Source organism: Cavia porcellus, unplaced genomic scaffold (genome assembly GCF_034190915.1).
Source record: "Cavia porcellus strain 051 isolate PalLab524CR breed Dunkin Hartley unplaced genomic scaffold, mCavPor4.1 scaffold_17, whole genome shotgun sequence".
In the NCBI taxonomy this organism is placed as follows: Eukaryota; Metazoa; Chordata; class Mammalia; order Rodentia; family Caviidae; genus Cavia; species Cavia porcellus.
In genome coordinates this window covers 29,330,628-29,350,850 of record NW_026947500.1, presented here as the reverse complement: position 1 = coordinate 29,350,850, position 20,223 = coordinate 29,330,628, and the positions used below count along the sequence as shown (strand labels likewise).

At 46.9% G+C, this 20,223-nt stretch overlaps 1 protein-coding gene across 4 annotated transcripts; it reads right to left on the bottom strand.

The window, feature by feature from the left end:
- Positions 1 to 3,925: 3,925 nt before the first annotated feature.
- On the bottom strand, positions 3,926 to 17,667 carry LOC101788557 (tumor necrosis factor receptor superfamily member 10A-like). Of its 4 annotated transcripts, none has more exons than XM_005003091.3 (9): positions 17,547 to 17,667; positions 16,127 to 16,262; positions 12,942 to 13,023; positions 12,301 to 12,429; positions 11,370 to 11,481; positions 9,940 to 10,013; positions 7,972 to 8,136; positions 7,428 to 7,453; positions 3,926 to 6,067 (listed from the first exon to the last, which is right to left on the bottom strand). In XM_005003091.3, the coding sequence occupies exons 2-9, from the start codon at positions 16,172 to 16,174 to the stop codon at positions 5,675 to 5,677; spliced, it is 1,029 nt and encodes a 342-aa protein (XP_005003148.1). In that variant the 5' UTR covers positions 16,175 to 16,262; positions 17,547 to 17,667; the 3' UTR covers positions 3,926 to 5,674. The 4 variants fall into 4 exon arrangements, with proteins under 4 accessions (XP_005003148.1, XP_063083780.1, XP_063083779.1 ...); XM_063227710.1 differs by lacking the exon at positions 17,547 to 17,667 and adding an exon at positions 15,583 to 15,827 and having other exon boundaries at positions 16,127 to 16,314; XM_063227709.1 differs by lacking the exon at positions 17,547 to 17,667 and having other exon boundaries at positions 16,127 to 16,322.
- Between the last annotated feature and the right edge of the window lie 2,556 nt (positions 17,668 to 20,223).

Genomic DNA, 20,223 nt, shown 5'->3' with positions numbered 1-20,223 from the left:
GGGGAAATAAATAAGACACTCAAACATAAATACTGTGTAAAAGCATAAGTAATTAAAACCAAAAAGATCAGATAATGAAAGACAGGGAAGTATGAGGCAAAAGAGAAGGGGAGACAGAACAGAGATGCCAATAAAAAATTACAGATGTGTTATGTGCATGCAGCAAGTACTCACAAGGAATGTTATCACTGTGTGCTGTAAACATGTGCCAGTAAAAATAAAAATTAAAAACAAAGTAAACAAAAATGGAAGTGTGGCCTAGAGGGCAGGAATTAGTTCATGGAGGCTCCACTTTCTTAAGGAACTGATGTGGTTTTGGGGGACCATAGGTGGTAGCTGTTACACAAGGGTTGTTAAGTAGAGTAAGCTCAGACCCTCCCATCCTTCTTAATCCCAAAATTTGTACAGGCACCATGTGACAGCTAAGGCACTGGTTGTACACAAGACAGCAAATGACCCAAATGGGGTGTTGGGCAGGGGGAGCCCAGGGCCTCACAAATCTTAGGCTCACACTTACATATGTGGAAAAAATTGACAAATATTATGGGCTTTTCATTTTTAAATTCTTGCCATATACAAAACACAATAACATAAAAATCACTAGTTTACTAAAGATTTGTTGAATTTGTAAGAAAAAGGGACACATAAAAATGATCCATCTCACTTCTGGGAGAACATGGCAGACAGATAGCAGCAGCTACGGAGGCTCTCTGAAAGACCCATCTTAGAATCCAGGAATGGTGCGGAGTGAGGAATCCTAAACAAGAGGAGATATGCCCTGCTGACCCAAGAACAAACTGGGCTGAGAGAAACCATCTGGGAATGCAATCCTGGTGCTATAAAATGAACAGATAAAGCCTCAGCGTGGAAGCTGGAGCCCGTGCCATTGGAAGCTGTGATTTGGGTTTCCTGCCACCGCTGCTGCATCTACATCGGCTCAGCAGGGAGAGAGATGTGCAAAAGCCCTGAGAGCGGGAATCGGTGAATGGAGTTGAGAGCGGGATGGGCCAGGGAGCCATGCATCAACCGCGGTGAGTGAGAGGACACTGGGACTCTTCCACAGTCTAGGAGGCTCCAACAGAGGACATTCTGGGACTGGGCAGACTTGCAGGAACAGGGCGCTATATTGACTTCAGTCACATATCCCCCTCTCAAGCGGGATTGATGAGCAGTGCCTAGCTTACGTGATGCTGCTGGCTGAGACTCAGTAGGCTAGCACAACCCAGGTCCCAGGACCTGGAGGGGTGGGCTCTGCATAGGCTGCCCAGTCCATAACTCCCTGGTGTGCTGCGGTGGGCGGGAACACCTAGCTGGCGCAATTCAATCAGACTGTGGCCAACAGGGAAGGAAGCTGGGCCTCCTATATACACTTGCATATATAAGGAACAAAGAATATGGGAAGAGGGAGCAACAAGAAAGGCCCCTCAGCCCCCAGTCGTGAGAAACAGGAAATAGCAGACACAGCACCAATAGACATAAAGCGCTATCTCCAGAGCCTCATAGACGAGTTCAGGAATGAAGTTATTAATGACCTGAAGCTAGACATAAGCAGAATTGTTAGAGAAATGCTAAGCACCACCCAAGAAAAAACAGATGGTGGAATGGAAGAACAGAAAAAGAGGGGAAAATTGTTTGATGGAGAAAATAGAGAAAGCATAGAATATGTGAAGCAGGTTTAAAGAGATTACCAGGAAACTAAAACCTCTATCGAAAGCTGGCATAACAGCTTGAAAGAAACAAAGGATAGATTATCTGAACTGGAGGCCAGATTTGTAATATGGGAGCATGAAATGAAAAACTTCTTAAAAATAACAACTGAACAAACAGCAATAATACAAAGACTAGACGATGATAAGAGGATCTATAACTTAAGAATTAAGAACATAAAAGAAGAGGTAGGGACACAAACAAATGAACTACAAAAGCTACTCACAGAAATAATCCAGGAGAATTTTCCTAATTTAGCAAAAGGTAAGATACTCAGATGTATGAAGCATTTAGGACCCCAGCCACCTACAACCCAAACAGAGCTACACTCAGGCATATAATAATCAAATATAAGAACAGAAATCCAATATAAGAACAGAATATTAAAAGCCATCAGAGACAAGAAACAGATCACTTACAAGGGAACACCCATCAGAATTACAGCAGACTTTTCGGCACAAACCATCAAATCATGAAGAGCGTGGGGCGAAATAATTCAAGCTTTGAAAGATAATAACCTGCAGCCAAGAATGATATATCCTCCACATCCCTGGAAATTGATGGAAAAACAAGGTGATTCCAGGATAAAGATGAACTAGGGGAATATGTAACTACCAATTCCAACTCTACAGTGAATACTGCAGGATATTCTAAAAAAGAAAAATATGAAGAATCCAGAAATAGTGGCAGAGAGGTCACAATGAATGGAGCAGAAAACAAAATGAAGAAGACAAACCGACAAATAATGACAGAAAAAGAGCTCAACAGAAATGAGGCAGAGAAGATTGGATGATAGGAACAGCTATTTTGGAGAAAACGACATCATAGTAAGTAATGCTGATTTAGTATCATCTTGTTTTGAAGTCTCATCAAGCTTTTGTTCTTCTGTCTCCATTGTTCTTAACATGTTGTATCTTATTGGATTTTATTATATGTGATAGTATAAACAAAAACTTTTATAGACAAGGAGATTATACAGAAACCATTGTTCATTTTCTGTTAGTTGATTCTAAATACCCTGTAGTACTGTCATTCTCTTGAATGGTTTTACATTGTTTTGATATATTTGATGCTACAGTATACAAAGTTATACTCAAAGATTTCTAGGAAAGAGACAATTATGGTAACTACTTTTATGTCAGGATTATCTTGTAGTGAAACACAATTTTGCTTAAATGGTTATGTTTTGATCTGCACTGTTTTGTTGTTATGCCCTCTTTTATCTCAATCTCCATTTTATTACTTTTTTATTTTTATCCTTTTAAGGGGAAAATAAATTTTTAAAAAGTAGGATATATTATAGTAACCCACTTTGATTTACTATTAACTTGATTTGAAGCCCTGTATTGCTCTCACCATCTTGTTTTGACTGATGTTCCTCTACTCTGTTTTGCTTGATAGTACCAGGTTCAAAAGTTTAGGCAACAGCAGTAGAGATACTGTGATTCATTATGATGCCCATTCTGGTTCACTATTATCTACTTTTGAAGACCTGTAATGTCTCCAATGTTTTGGTTTTGTTGGTTTCGTTCTTTACTGTTTTGTTCAATTTTATTATAACTGATGATACAGGCAACTCTATTAGAGATAGTGGGAAGCATTATGGTAACCATTGTTGATCACCTTGTATTATGTTTTTACATTATCTATTATGTCCACCCTTTTGAGTTGACCGACTCTGTTCTGTCATGTCACATTTGGTTTTACTCTCTTCCAATAAAAGTAATAAGAACTGTGGGAGCAATAAAACCCAAAATGTGTAATAGTCATTGTACAAAAGAGAGGAAAAGAAAGTGCTCTAAACGATATAACTGCATGTATATTTAAGTGTATAAGATAGACAATGATATTACTGAGTTTTGTTGGATCATTGAACAGAACTGTTTGGTCTCACTGTTTGAATGTCCACTATATAAGCTTTAATTTTGTAACTTGAACAAACATGTCTAAGATGACAATATGTAATCCATTAACTAGTGATTTCCTGTTTATTTTTTTTTCTGAAATTCTGTATAACTTGTACTCTTTTTCTGCTTTTTTTTTTCCTTTTTCTCCTTAAATAAAATTTTTAAAAAATGATCCGTCTTCAAGAAGAAAACGGCTCAACTCTGAGTGGAAATTACTGACAGTTTTCTAACTGCCAGATATGGTTCATGCATTTGGAAGGTGTTATAACTTGGGCCCCGGTATAAAATCCAAGGAGGCAAGAGACCAAAAATTTAGGTGGCAAAGGCTTTATTTCCAGGCCTGGTGACCAGTCTCCGGGAGCCAATTTGGAGACTGTCCCCCGAGACTGAAGGGAGGACTTTAAAAAGAGGCTGGAGGAAAAGGTGGGGGGAGAAACAAAGAAACCTGCAGAGCCATCAAATTTGTTGACCCGAGTCTGGAAACTGTATTGCTGTCCACTTAGCTCTGACAATCTCGGGAGTTCCTGGTGTTTCTCAAATTACTCCCATCCTACAGACTGACATATCTCAGAGTGGCACATCTGCAGCAATGTTTGGAGAAGAAAGTGGGGAAGTTAATTATCCCAGGACAGCTCGTCTTCGCTAGGGAGTGCGAAGGGGTCATGAGTTGTGAGATGCTGGAACTTAAGTTTTACAAAGATCTGATATCTAACTCATTTGATACATACAGAACAAAAGGAAAGCACCGTTAAGGGTTTTGGGCCATAGTATTACCCAGTAATTTCTTTGAAGCTAAACAGTTCTTAAACTTTGGGGCAGGCTCATTTTATGACAGATCATCACTGGGTCAGGGGGGAGGTCACCAGAAACCCAAATTCTTTATGGCCTAGATAGATAGGTGAGGGGAAAGGGAGGCAATAAGGCACCATACAGAACAGAAAACGGCGGCGGTTATGTGTCAAGGTCAGGGTAAAGGGTTAAACTCATAAGCAAATCTCTCTGCACACAAGCAGGTTACTTTAAATAAATGTAAATTAATTGTCATTCTAGTCTTCTTTAGCTCTTTAGCGGAGAATAGAGGCACCTAGCAGTGATTAACAACCCTTGTTAGCTTGTTTTAGCACAGCTTCTGTAGTTTGTAGAGGGCAACAATGGTTAACATATCAATTAGGTGAGATTCTTGCAATTCTTTACAGAGGAGACTGTTGCTCAACATATCAATTAGGTCACTTAACATATCAATTAGGGAAAAAGGATAAAACAAACATATTTAGTAAGCCACTTTACAGGTTTGCTATAATACACATATAACGAAGCTATTTAATTCTTGGAGTACAACAGAAGGTGTATGGGCAGACAGGACCTTGAATCGTCTAGGAGCCTTTGGAATTGGATTTTGAATAAGTCTGGAACAAGTATGAAGACTTTGGGGGATCTTGAGGGCAGACTGATACGTCCCTAGAGTCTGAAAGGGAAAGTTAACATTTTAAAAAACCTCCAGAATTCCTATGAAAACAAGTGGATGTGTCCAGACACACCTGCAAACACAACATTCCTTTCCTGTGTAACTCTGTCTAACCGTAATGGAACTTCAAATGGTCCTCTGATGAACCCCTCTTTACTACCTTTGTATAACTGGCACTAACAGCTTTGTGATGTAACTTACAACATAACAGAACATTTCTTCCTCTTCATAATCCATGGTGTCATCAAACGCTTAAGCCATATGCACTAAATTTGCCTTTGTCATCCCCCAACCATTTACTTTCCCTTTAAAATCCCTTAGGATTTAGGGGAAAATAAATGGGCAGGGCAGGGCTCTGGTTCTTCAGGAGAGATCCTGCTCAGAAGTCCACCTGAGTAATAAACTGACTCCTTAAGCTCCTTGGTGTTGGTGCATCCTGTGTTTGGTTTGTTCAGAGCCTGATGCTTGGGGTCACAGTGTGTGTGATATCACATGGCATAAACACTCCAGGACAAAGCAGGGCAGGCAGAGGGCAGCAAGGAGGGGACAAGCCATAAGCACGGACCACCCTCTTGCCCCTTATGTCTTGTCCAGGCTACCCATGAGAGCAGATTTTATGGTTGGCATCTACAGCGCTTGGAGTTAAACTGTTGACGCTTGGCCTGGCACTCCAGGAGATACTGGAATCCCTGAGAGGCGGGGCCTGGTGAGAGGCCTCCAGGTTACTAGAAATACATCCTAGGAGATTCTGGGACTCAGTCCTCTCGTCTTCTCTTCCGCTTCCTGGACATGCTGAGCCACATGCTTCTGGCATTGTGTCTGGCGTCACCACATACGGAGAGGGATCACCTGGGATGGAACTCTCAAAATTCTGAGGTAACATGCAGCTTCCCTCTTCACCAGGTGATGTGTGAGAAGTACTTGCGGGGTCGCTGCTGCACTCATCACCTACCTCAGTGACAGAACTCTCAGCCGCTGACTGTCCCCTCTGGAAGAGAACACATTTGTGTTCTTTAAGCCACCGCAGCTGGGGTCGCAGGCCACAGCAGTCACACACTGCTGAGCCAGTTTTACCTGCAACCTTAATTCCACCTCAAGAAGCCTCAGCCTGACTGATGGGAACTCGTGGTAAGAGACAAAAAAACCACCACCGTGTACAGACACTAACAGCAGGCAGAGCCCCAAAGCACTGTTACAAGTTTTACCAGGACAAAACCAGAAGGGGAAATAAAGAGCATAGAGCCTGAAAGAGAAGCCAGTGCACACCCCATACACACACTGTCCACCAGGAGTGTGTGCACCCAGTGCTAGAACAGAGACGAGGATTTAGAAAAGGTCTTGACAGAAAACTAGGAAGCGCACAATTAGTGGGAAGGAAAGCAGCAGAGGAAGCAGGTGAAGGAAAGGAGAGGGAGCTGAGGGGAAGAAAATGATCAGAGTAAGGTATATGCACACCCAATACACCAAAGCCAACCATCATTCTGAATCACTTATATGTACCAATAAATCACAACATTAAAAAAAAGAGAGAAAGACTCTAAAGAGAAGTCTGGTCTGACTTCCCCCAGAGGACCTGTTACCTTTCTGATGTGGCAGCAGAGGAAAACATGGAATTTACCCTCAAGGAAGAGTAAGATTGCTGATATCACTTCTGAAAAATCATGCAAAAGTACACTGAGCTGATCCCACAAAGGGCACAGAAGATACTGACATCAATGGAGACACACGCTGAGATGCCAGGTGGGGGTTCATGTGATATTATGAAACTCTGAGTGTGCCATCATCAATTTAAATAGCCCAGCAATGCCATGCAAGATTATTTTGTGCAGCTGCAGAGCTCTGTGTGTAATGTGATGCATACCATTCCAGGTGGCTGGGATCTTGACCCAGTGACTGGTGAACTCTCCCTCTCCACCCAGTATCTAGAGCCAGTATACAAAAGGAGGCCACAAGGGAAAGTATAAATTTTCCTTCACTGAGACAGACCAGATGAGTATTCTTATACAAATAAAATGATCTACATCCAGCTTCCTATATGGATTAAACCCCAGCTTCCCACGTGCATATCCTCAGCTTTCTAGTGCCTCAGTTTGCCCAAGCAAAACTTTGAAAAGCTAAGAGGCTAGCTCAGGATCTTTGGCTGCCATCAGGCCCTGAGGACAATTAAGTGTCTAAAGCTCAGACATGCAAACCTCAGGCAGCTTCCGAGGAAGGCTCCTGCCACCCCTGACCTCACTCACAGGCCACAGGCAGGCCTGTTCCTGGAAGGGTCAATCCCTGGGCCTGTCCTGTGCCCTGTGTCCTCTCATAGCTTCAGAATTTCAGCCACACTCCAGGCCTGCACTCACCGTGTCATCACACCCATTAGCGTTTCCTGCAAAGACAGAGAGAAGCTTGTGGTTAGTGGCTGCTGCCCCTTCTACCCTGAGGTCCTCTGGCCTTGGCCCATGGCATCCTGCTAAAGGTCAAGGACGTGTATGGACAAACCGCAAGGAATTTGCTGGGATGAACCGTAACACCTCTCTGTCTTTCAGTTATCTTCTCAAGGATTTCTGGAAGCTTCCAAGAGGCCTGTGGCTCTTTACACCCACAGCACCCAGGGGTCATCCACAGTCTCCACCCATTTGCTTTCCCACAAAGCAAGGCCAGATGGAACCTGCAGCAACCTAGTTCTGCCTCTGACATTGACCCTAGTAGATCTGAAACTTCAGTGACACAGCGGGCTCTACCTCAGCTTCAGATACTGAGCACTGTGGTCCCTGTAGCTTTGTGCCCTTGGTTCCCTTCAGTTTTTTCCCTAACAGAGAAAGACCTTTTCCTAAGTACACATGTGCAGATATGCCTGAGAGGAAGGAGCCCGCCCCAGTGAGAATCATGCCACACTGGACCTACCTGACACCAGGGTGCCACCTCTTCCTCCTATGCTGTTAGACATGCGACATATCCAGGATGCAAATTTATTTCGAAAATGCCATACCAGGAGCGCTACCATGAAGACTAGTGAGATTACAATAATTGGTACCAGGAATGTAAATTCTGATTGCTGGTTGGAGAGCTCTAAAAAGTGGGAAAAACAAAAAACATCTTGTTAAGGGCAGGAATTGGCATTTTCCCCAGCAGTCCTATGATAAAAACAAAGCAGCATTGCCACTCCTCAAATGTTAGACATGTAGGCCCAAGGGAAGAGGCCTAGAGGACAGGCCACGCCTGGGAGGGAGGGGAGGGTATAAAGCTCCCACCCCTGAGGGCATGAACTGTGTCCCTCCACAATGGTCTCACGGTGGGGGATGCCACACACAGCCTTGAAAGTCTCAGGGCTGTGTGAGGGAATGGTGTGCCACCAGCCCCAAGCCAGGCCAGTGCCTCTGGGACATCAGATGCCTTGCAGGCATCACGTGGCACCTCAGCAAGGTGGAGGGGCAAAATCAGGCCAAGCCTCAGGTGATGGACACATCCCCATTGTCCTGGGACTGAAGCCCAAGTCATGGTTACTGCACTAGGACAGCTGGGCCTGGGTCAGTGACAGACACAGGCAGATTCTCCCCACTGCTCTAGATGCTGTGAACACAGTGTGCAAACACCCCTCAGATCCCACTATTAGCTTTCTGGGAGATACATCCAGAATGCAATCTTGGGGCACAGGTCAATGCTATCTTTAGTGTTCTAAGGAGCACCCGTACTGCTTTCCACAGTAACTACACTATTGTGCATTCCCACCAGGGATCCATGTGCCTCCACTTTCTCTAAGTCCTTCTAACAGTTACGGCTGCCCTGGAAGGGAAGAAGGAGAATCTCACTGTGCTTTTGACTTGCATTTGCTGAAGGACCAGTGACACTGAGTGCCTTTGCGTTGCTTGTGAGCCATTTGTATGGTTCTTGGGAGAGCAGTGGATAAAGGTCCCTTTCCCATCTTTACTCCTCGGCTTGTTTTATGTCAGTACTGTTGAGCTGAGGAAGTTCTTTTCATCCTATGGCCATAGACTTTCATTAGATTTGTGAGCTGCAAACATTTTTTCCTCATCAGTGCTATCTTTCACTCTGTACACATTCTGAAGCACAGAAGCTTTGAAGATGACTGTAATCTTCTATGTCTGTTTTTCCTTCTTGTTATCATATCAGAAATCATTGCCCAATCCAGTGTCATGAAGGTGCTTCCCAAGGTTTATGAATTGGCAGATTTATGAGGTGCTTTTAGATCCTAGGGTTTTAGTTCGTCTTGAATGAACTTGGTTCATGTTCTGAAATAAGGGTATAACTTCATTCTTTTGCATGTGAATGTCTTAGAGAGCAATTTAAAAATAGGAAATTAATGTAAAAAATTTAAATAAAATGCAGTGTGTATTTGACTATTCAGCCATAATAAATGAAAACACACCATGTGTGATTCACACCACACCCTGGGTGAACCTTAAAAACATGATGCTCAGTGAATATAGTCAACTGCAAAAGGTCACAAAGGTTCTGAGGCCACTGACACACAATGCCCAGAACAGCCTCACCCATTAAGATAGAAAGCTGAGGAGTAGTTATCAGAGGCTCAGGGGCTGTGGCATCACAGCTGAAGAGGGGTGGGGACTCTATTTTGGGGAGATGGGCATGTTTTGGAAGTAGAAGAGGAAGGTGATGTCAAGTGAGCTTAACACATTACCTTTTAAAGGACTGACTTTAGGAGGGTGCGATAAGGGGGGAAATGATCACACTATATTAAACATATACACACATCTATAAATATGAAACCTAATAATCCATGTTACCAATGTGAACTAACAAAGAAGAGCAGAAATTGATTAATTTCATCTCATGTAAACTTTACCTCAGTATAAAATACTCAGGTTAAAAATAAAAGAGTAACCCTCTTACCTGAATGAGCCGCTCCGCAGACTGTGTTTGATGTGGCATTGCATTCTTGGAGGACTGCAGTCCCATCAGGACACCTGGAGAGATTCCCTCAGTCAGTTCTGTCCACCTGGAGCTTGTCCCTTTCATCACTAGCAGAAGGAGGTTCTGCCTCTCTTGGTGCCTGCCAACCCACTCTTAGTAGGAGACAGATGAATGCCGCCCCCCCCCATTTCTGCTGGTCCCAGCCTGATCACAATCCTCACAAGGCATTGGTGTGATTCTCACTAATGCCCTAAAGTTGACCGATTTTCCTCTTCTATGAATATGGCTGCCTTACTGGTAGCCCATGCGCAGAAGCAAAAATGAATTTGTCCTGTTGATTTATCAGAGCCTCAGGGTCTCAGGGTTCCCTCGTAATCACTGCACCCTGCAGGCCTGTTGCTCATGCTGATAAACATTAGTACTAGCTCAGCCTGAATGAAGGGGACTCTTGTTATTTGCTGACTTCCTTCATAGCTTTAAACTCCGCATTTCACAGTGCGGTGAATGTCTTCCATTTCTCTACAAATCATGCCTGACCTTCCTCCTTGGCTCTTCTTCCTTTGCTATGCCTTGCTCATCCTCTGGGTGTGCCAACTCTCCCAGCAATGAGTCTTACACCATTGACTCCAGACTCACGGTAGAAAACACTGGAGAAATCACTAAGACAAACACCCCTTAGAGACCCTAAACCCTTGCTCAGGCTGTTGCTTTGCTTCCTTTTGACAGAAACCAGCCTTGGAGATGTTGCCAGGTGCGTCCTGGTCCCTTGGGCCACTGCAGGGTGTAAAGAATAGCATTCCTCAGGCAGAGAGAGACACCGGGTAGCTCCTCAGCACCTTGGTGGGCAGATGTGAAGACTCCAATGCTACAGGGGCCACACTGCCAGCCCATCAGAGAACCTCCCGTGGAGAATAAGGCCTTCCATTAGACAGTGCTGCAAAGCCAAGTCCAGCATCCTTTGACAAAGAAAGAAAACCAAGAAGAGCAAGACCCAGGAGGGGACAGGAACTCTGCTCCTGACAGCTGGAAGCTGATTAGTATAAAGGAAACCCGAAGGGACCGTGAGGAATTAGTGGCCATGACAGAGAGCAGGAGAGTCATGGAGATGTGGAGAAAGTGGAGGCATGAAAGGGCCAAGGAACACATCAGAGAGCCAAAGGCCAATCAGAAAATCACAGCATAAAGAACTCAGGTAAAAAGAAGGTGTGCAAATAGCAATCGCCTGGGCAGTGATGGGTTTGGCTGCCTTCTGGGGAGAAAATATCAGAGAAGCTTCTGGCCTCATGAGGGAGCCATCTCTCTGGGCTGCTGCAGACTGAACTGACTGCTGGAGGTCCCCACAGCCCTGCTGATTGTCAGCTGTAAAGCAGAACACCCTGTCATGCCCCCTCCAACCCATGTCCACATACTTATCACATGGTGTGCAGACTTCAGAAAATCCAGCGTTCTCACAGAAGTAGCCCTGTTTGCACTCGCATTTCTGGTCATTGGTTGGGGAGCATTTTTGCACCACTTCTTGGTCTGCAGTGCAAGGAACACTGGGGTCAGTTCAAGGTGGAGCCCCTGACCTCACCCATGCCCATGACAGTGTAGTTACTAGAAACGGGAAAACAGTGTGTCCCCTGTACACAGCTTATTCTATAAAAGCAGGTGCACTGAGGTCTTGTTTAATCTCAAGCTGAAGATCTATGGGAAGCCAAGCGTGGTGAGGCACAGCTGGAATCCCAGCAACTGGGAGGCTGAAGCAGGAGGATTGCAGGGAGTTCAAGGCCAGCTTAGGCTACATACAAAGTCAGTTTAAAACCGTTCTGAACTGTACAGTGAAACTCTAGTTTAAAAAATTTCTGTGGTAGCCACCAGCTTCTATTCTTTCAGCTTTTCTACATGTTTGACAAGTTTCCTAATCCAGAACTGCTCATTGCCTAGGAATGGAGCTTGTTCTTGTTTCACCATGTATTTTGAGCTTCTAGATTGAACTGGCTATTTGCGGTGAGAAGAAATGACAAAAATCTCAAGGAAATGCTTTCCTTTGGGTCTGATGTCCTTAATCCTTTGGGATTAAGGCTGTATTCACATTGTTCTCACTCTGACAATACGTAAGGAACAGTTTTTAGGCCAATGAAAAGTCGCGCACTGCTTTGTTACACCATCAGTTTGCAACTGCTTCCTCCGAATGCTGGATGAATGGCTATTCTCTATTTTCTCTATGTTTTCAAAGATAAACGCAGAACATCTAAATATCAGAAGCTCAGCTTCAAGTCCTGCTTTAGAGCCCATTGCCAGTAAGAGAACTGCTGGGTGTAGGGGTGCAGGTGTCATGGCCAAATCCCTGGAACTCACCAGCGCGGCAGGTGGAGCAGAGGAGGCAAGACTCCAGGCCGTTGGCATATGCTGTGTATGTCCCCAGCTCACACTTCACACACACTCCCTGGGTGTGGGGTCTCATGCAGGGCTTCTCCACATACTGACCTGTGGAAGCGGTTGGGCAGAGGTGAGTCCTCACAGGGGTCCACCTGGATCCTGGGCTGTACTGTGCTCTACCCAATCCCTGGGGGCTCAGGCCTCTCATAAGTCAACAGCAATGCTGCCGCCTTAGAGTTTAAGTTCAAACTGATATTTGGAAGTAACAGGCACCTAGACATGATTAAGTGGCCAGCTCCTCTGGAGGCATCCCTGTGAAGCTGTCCCTCCAGTTCACCTCCGTGAACCTACCTGCACCCTCTTTGGGGTTCAGTGCTCACCATGGGGGGTGACCCTAACCCAGCTGGAATTGCTGGACACACCAGGCCGTCTCAATACATACAGATACACAGAGGCTGATGTACACACCAGGGGTCCTCCTGACATGGGACAAGAGATACCTGTCTAGGGTCCTAAAGAGTAGCCAGCAGGTGAGCGCAGTCCCTGCTCCTCACACACCCTATCTAGTGCAGCCTCTGCTCTGCTCCAGTAGCCACCTAAACCCACATGCCAGGACTCACCTGAAGGGCACATCTTGCAGCAGTGGCCAGCATTCATGTATTCATCACTGTTACAGGACTCCGGGCCAGAGTACTGTAGGGTCTGTTTGTAAATTGACTCAGTTATAGTGATTATCTTCCGATTGAAATCACAAGAAATGTCTAACTAGCAGCCTACCCCTACAGGTAATGATTCGTCTAGAAGCAATGTTATGAAGCGGTGGTGAACAAGGAAGCAGCAGGCAGTGCTCTCCTCTACTCTCCCCAAGATAATCATTAAGAACAGGAGCTCTCTGAGCCATGCATGTGAGGAGCTCTATTGCTTGCTGCTTCCCAAGAAGGCTGAGTTAATAAATCCCAGTGAACTCTAGTCTAGCTTGGCACTTTACACATTAATAGGTACCTATCTTCCCTCCTGGCAGCCAGTCATGTGTATGTGCTCTAGGAAAAATTGAGAGTTGAGGTGGCCGATTTGTTAAAGTTTCAAACTATCATCCCAATTTAATGCTCTATCTAGTGATCAGCAATGGCTGCTTCTCACCATGGAGGAGCAGAAATACAGCAGAAGAGTAGCTATGATAGCTGTCACCAGCTACAGCCGATTCTGAGGGTTATAAAGAATCCAGGCCTGTGCTCCTTTCCCTGTTATTTTCCTTTCTCCATCTGGGGCCAGGTACTCAAGGGTTACAACCTTGAAATGCATGTGCATAAACAGAAGATTCTGGAAATTATCATGCATGCTCAGGGGTAGTGATGGCCCAGAAACCATCCAAGAAGCACATAAATTGATGCTGCAGGCTGATCCCTGAAACAAAGACACCTGGCCAAGAGACAAAAAGAAAAATATAAACAAAACAAAAATCAAAGGAATGAAGCAGTGACTCCAATTCAAGTAGTACAAGATTCAGATGTCCAGCTTTAAACAACAACACCAAGAACAATAAGAGTAACAACAACATCACAGGCATAGAAAGGAACAGGAAGATACAACTCATTCAAGAAAAAGACAGCAGACCACAGGCTTACTAGAGAGGCTCCAATACTTGTGATCAGAAAGCCAAAGTGAGACATATAATGTCTGCAGGGACATGATATATGAACCAAATGAAAATATCAAACCCAAGAAGAAATATGAAAAGAAAGACAAAGAGACATCCTGGAGATGAACAGTACAATATGTGAAATGAGCAATTTACTAGGCAGGTTTCAGAGGACAGAAGAAAAACCCAGCGAGCCTGAAAATAGGAATAAGCAATCGACAATTCTGTGGAGTACAGAGAAACATGGCTAAAGAGAAAAAGGGCACCGAGCCTAAGAGACCTGCAGGATGCTTCCATCAAATCAGTGTACACGCTGAGATTCTCAGGACAGCAAAGATAAAAACAGCCACAGTGATCATTTGCTGTAATGAGAGAAAATATCCTGAAGTTGAGGCAAGATGTGTCGCAGATATCCAGGAAGTTTAAGGGCCTCCAGGAAGACTGAGCTCAAAGAACCTGACAGGCTGGCTCAGTGTTCAGTCTCTTCCAAGATGAGGACATGAAGGGAATACTGCAATCAGCCATAAAGGAGTGCCTGTCACATCCCAGGGCTCCCCAGTAACATCTCAGCAGCTTTCTCATCAGCAGCCTCGGAGGCCAGAAGGCGGGGGGTCAGGGTGTCCAAGACGCTGAAAGGAAAACAAGGCAGCCAGGAATTCCACATCCGCCCAAAAGCATCTGGGGAAGTGAATGTAGGCCATGTAAGAGAAGTTACTCTCATGCTTTGGGGTGACATAATTAGTTTTATTTTGTGTGATTCCAAAGGCAAATACATGAGAATAATAATTGGGTTAAGATTAGAGGTATGCGTTGGATAACGACAAAATTTTAGACATCATTAAGAAAAGGTGGAGATGCAGCTGTATTGGAGCAGAAGTTTCATATACTATTGACATGAATTTGGCACAAATTACAGTGAAACCATCAAAATATTAGGATGTTAACACAATTTGTTAAATGTCAGAGAAAATAGCTGTAGAATACACAACATGAAGTCAATTAGAAACTTTCCTTATAGAAAATAAATCTGAAAAATAGAGTATCCTAGAAAATAAAGGCATAAACTGTAAGTTATCTAGAAGAATACAGTGGCCTAAATCCAGTCAATCATCCCTAGGCAGCTTTCTTGGCCAGCCCCAGCCAGGCTAATGAGCCCCTTGGCCCCGCCCTGTCAGCGCCAGTCCTGCAGTTGACTCCGCCCCCTCTTCTGGCTGGCCTCCCCCTTCCGGGCCCTGGTCACACCCGAGCCCCCCAATTCCCGGGCGGACTGGGGTGTTCTCTCCCCAAACCAGGCTCTTGCTAGCTAAGGGCATCCTTTGTTAGGGGAAGGTGGAGCAGGGTCTGGCAAGGCTGGCTTGGGATTAAGCAGGATTTGTTCATTCCAGGATATCAGGACACGCCCCAAGTAAGTCTCAGGACCGCGTAGGTAAAAGTTCTCCGGGTTCCCGGAAGGCGTAGGAGAAATAGAGAGAGGGGACACCCCAAGAGCTGGCTCTCCTGTCTCCACGACAGTGTGCGCTGTGTTCCCTCGGGTTTTCGGTTTAGATTCCCTTTAGATTTTCGGTTAATTGTGATTCACGTTTGTTTGGTCCGTTTCCTGTGCAGAGTCAATTCCCCCTTACCTTCCACCTGCAGGTTTTCAAATGCATTCTGTCACTTTTTGACAGAATGGGGGGAGGGTGTCCTGTTCAAGCATTTGCTGGAGACTAGAAGGACCCGGAAACTAAACAGGCCAGCGCCCTCTCGCCCTGCTCCTCCTTTATTTCTGGGATTTCCCACGTGGTCCCGACTTGGCCCCGGGATCTGTCAGGAAGTTCCGTCCCACGTAGGCTTACAGTTGGGCGCCCTGTGCACGCCATCCTCACGCCTGCCCCAAAGACACAGGCACTGTCGCGTTTGTTCAGGGGACCCCGCCACCGCCAAGTGAGCTCTGGCCACAGCTCATCCATGCCAGGCGCTCCAGGCTTGGCCGAGAGGGGCGGGCGGGGCTGCTGGCTGTGCGGAGGGAGCCAGGGGTTCCGCTGTGACCCCGCTCGCGGATCGGAGACCGGTCTGGGAGGCACCCAGGGCTCGGGGTCGGGCGCTGCGCATTTTCCAGAGGCTTCGCTCTGGCTCTCCGCGGCTCCTGCCGGACTCCCCACCCGAACCCCAGCCGTGCTCACCCACCTGCACTAGTTGAAGCAGACACAAGTCGAAGAGCCATGTCCTGCCCATCAGAACCGGGCACTGTAGTCTGGCTCGTGGATGCTGAGTGCAGAATCCTCACGGTGCAGTCAGCTGGTGCTCCAGGAGTTCACGGGCACTGGCAGGATAGAGAATGTGAAGTTAGCTCCGCAAGGAAGTACATTTCCGCCCCCAGCGCTGCCTCTAGGCAGGTTTTGAGTCATGTGCACGGCTTGGCTTTGTGCCTATCCCGCCTCTCAGGGTCGCCCCACCCACCCCGCTCCCAGGGGCAGGATGTAGGGACTGGTAAGCCTGGTAGGGGGACGTGGGGGATCAGGGGATGGGGGGGGGGGGACTGGAGTCTGGGGTGAGAGGAAGGGGGTGGGCGCGTGGAGTAGTTGCGGGTGGGACTAGGTCTAGAGAGCCAGGTCCTGGGAAGCTGGGGTGCCTGGTTGGGGGGATTGGTCAATGGCCAGGACCCGGTTTGGGGGGCCGAGGCTGGTGATAGGGGGATGGGTCCCGGGTGCCTATGTGGTGAAGCAGATGCCCCAGTGCAGGGCTAGGTGGCCTGGTGCCTGGTGGGTGGATGGCTGGGGCTGGGGCCAGGACTGGGACCAGGCTTGGGCCAGTGGCCAGGGCCCTGGGAGACTGGGGCCAGGCCTGAGGCCTGGGGAGACCAGGGATGGAAGCTGGGGCCCTGGGGCTGTTGGACTGCGGATAGAGTGTGGGGCCAGTGCCCGGAGAACAGAGACTCAGACCAGGGCCCTTGGTGCCAGTGTGTTGGGACTAGGTTTAGGGGCCAGGGCCAGGGTCAGGGTCGGGACCAGAGGGTCAGGGCCAAGGCTTAGGGCCAGGGGCCTGGTGATGGGGCTGGGGGCCTGGCTTCTGGAAGCCTAGGATTCTGGGGGCCTGGCTTCCTGGTAACCTAGGGTTATCAGTTGAGGGTGACTGGGGCCTGAGTTGGGGAGCCTAGAGGCCAAGGTCCAGGTGCTGGAAGCCTGGAGACAGGATCTGCATAACGGGGCTAGGGTCAGGGGTGGGGGCAGGGCCTAGGATCGGGAAGGGGCCAGGGTCAGGTGGGTAGGGAGCCAGGCCCTGGAGCCAGTGCTGGGGTGCTGGGGCTGGGGCCAAGGAGTTCGGGTCAGGGCCAGGGGTTGGGGGACCAAGGGCCCTGATGGGGGGATCAGAGGGGTGGCTGGGGTCTGAGTTGGGTTTTGGGTGCCAGGGCCTGGTGTCGGTGTTGGAGGCCAGGGCACCAGGGTGTGTGGGCTTACACTCCAGTACACAGGTAAGCTGAGATGTTAGCCAGAACCCGGGCACTCTGGCCAGAACCAGGATCCCGGGTGTCTTAGTTACTTTTTACTCATCGCTGAGACAAAATACCTGAAGCCCAAAGCTAGGAAAGGAAAGGTTTATTTCTTACAGTTTTTGGAGGTTTCAGTCCACACTCAGTTGGCTCCAACACAGGCGGGCATGGCTGGGCTGCCTTTCATGGCGGCTGCAAACAGCAAACAGGAACTGGCAAAGAGCAAGACACACCTTCTTCCTGCCATTACATTACATCCTGGCTCCACCCCTAAGTGGGTGTAGTGCTAACACCATCAATCCAAGCCTCATACAATGAACCAATCACAAATACACAACGTAAACTCATGAGGCCTGGGGGACACAGACATAAACCATGACATTGGGTCACTGGGTCTGGGATGCTGGGGCCCTGGGACTGTAAGCCAGGGGGAGCTGTGACCTGGGCTGGTTTTGAGGGACCAGGGTCCCTGGGGCTGGGAGACCCAGAATTCAAGAGTCCTGGCAGGGGGGCCGGAGAGTTGGGATGGGTAGCCAGGACCAGGGAACTGGGGTCCAGGCAGACAGTGTCTGGGGCCAGAGTTGGGTGCCGCAGCTGGAGAACTTGGGTGCCTAAGCCCCAATGCCAGAGGCTGGGGGTTGGGGGACACAGGCCCAGAGCCAGGTTCAAGGGGTTGGGGTCCTGTGGAGCCGAGTTTGTGGGGGCTGGGGTGCCTGGTGGACCATGAGTCCAGAGGAGGAGGGCAGGATCCTGTGGTTCCGGAGGCTGGGTGGCAGGCTTGAGGTCGTTGGTGGATACTACAGAAGAAGGATTGCCAGCCTGGGCTACATAATGAGTTCAAGATCAGCCTGAAATACATAGAAAGACACAGTCTTAAACAAAACAAAACAAAATAAAACCAAAAAAAAAAAAAAAAACCACAGAAAACACCAAACAAGGAAGAAAAAAAAAAAAAACTCAACCAAACAAAAATCTTAGGGAGTTGGGTATTTACCTCAGAGGCAGAGCGAGCACTTGCCTGGCATGAGACCCTGGGGTTTGGGCCTCAGCACCAAAATGTTTCTAAGACCTGTAGTGATGCTCTTCCATTTATATAAAAGCATCACTACAGGCTCTTCTATTTCCTAAAATCATTTCAGAACCTCTCAAAAAAAAAGTACTCCCCATCCCTGGCGTTGGTGGGGACTCAGCTTTGGAAGTAACACACATCTTTTGCTCTCCCCTGGGTGCCCATTGCCCACATCTTGGCCACATGCCATCAGCCAGGGCTCCATGGCGCCACTGCCCTTTCCTGTGGCTCAGAGCAGCTAGAGCAGGCTGTGTCTTCTGCTGGTCTTCCTTCATCACCCTCAGAGACACTCAGGCAATCAGGGACCCCCCTAGGGACAAAGGAACACAGGGCAGGTGCCTGCTCTGGGGCCTCAGCTCAGGGCCAATTACCCACTGGAAGCGTGGTGTGAGTTCTTCCCTGCCCCTCACCTTCCCACACCATGTCATTCACCTAAAAACCCAGAAGTCTTATGAAACCAGGATTCCTGGCTGGGATTGCCTGGTAAGTGCGAGGTTATGAGTTTGATCCTCGGTACCAAAAAAACAACAGCAAAAAACCAGGATGCCTTCACACCTGTGTCTCCCGAAATAAATTAGATAAGCAACTAAAAATGTCCCACCGAGAGACAGAGCAGGGAGGAACACTAGGTCCTTCACCTGTTCCTGGATAAAATTATAATGTGTACTTGTCCCACCTCTTGCACCTATGTGTCGCTTAATGAAGTAGACAGGGACCCTCATGGAGGTAAGTAACAGGTGGTCTGCAGCCTTAATGCATGACCCTCCCCCCAAAGGGAAGATGTGTCTTTCCCCATTCTCCCTTTCTGACAACGTATGAAGTGGTAAGTTCACGGTCGTGAGTTCAACCTCTCCTTGTTTTCTTATTCTAAGTGGAAAGATAAGGTGCCCTGTAATAACAAGAGAAAGCTAGAATGTTCCCAGTGGCAGGAATCACTACTGACTTGCCCAGATGTGGTGGCACACTCAGGGCTGAAGCAGGAGGGTCACCATGAGTTCAAGGCCAACCTGAGCCACATAATCCACTTCAAGGCCAGCAAGCACTACATAGTGAGATCCTGTCTTTAATGCCCCCTCCCCATAAAAAAAAATCATTGCTAATCCAAATCCTATCTAAGAAAAAATTCACTGAAGCACAAGCAAGAAGTAAAATAATAAAATAAAATAGTCCATACTCATGACCTAATGAAAAATTATTCTAGCCCTCCCCAAGACTCCTGAAAGATCGTCTCTTTCCTCTGTTCCCAGCACCTGATTGTCAGGTTCTGAAGAGTCCCTGTCTGCACTTCCTCTCAAGCTGAGGACCTTCCTTGATTTAGTTCCTTCTTTTTAGGTCCTTTCTTCGAGGTCCTTCTCAATTAAACATTTGCCTGTGAATTCACGCTGTTCTTTCAGGATTAATTTCTACTTTCACCAAAGGGATTCTGAGGGTTTCCAAATAGAAAACATTGGAAACGGTCCCTTAACAGTGACAGTGACTCCTCCTGGTTCTTAATTTGGAAGGTCATTTTTTGGTTCTTTAAAACTCTGGACTGTTTTTTTTTTTTTTTTGGTGGCGATAGATGATGAATATATGTTATGTGCATATAGGAATCTGCCAAAATGAAACTCATTATTCTGCACAAACAGTATTCATTTATTTAAAAGATGTAAAGGGAAAAAGAATTCTGGGTTGAGCCAGAGCTTCTTTCAAGTGCAGGCATCCAAACCAATCAGAATGGTGTGT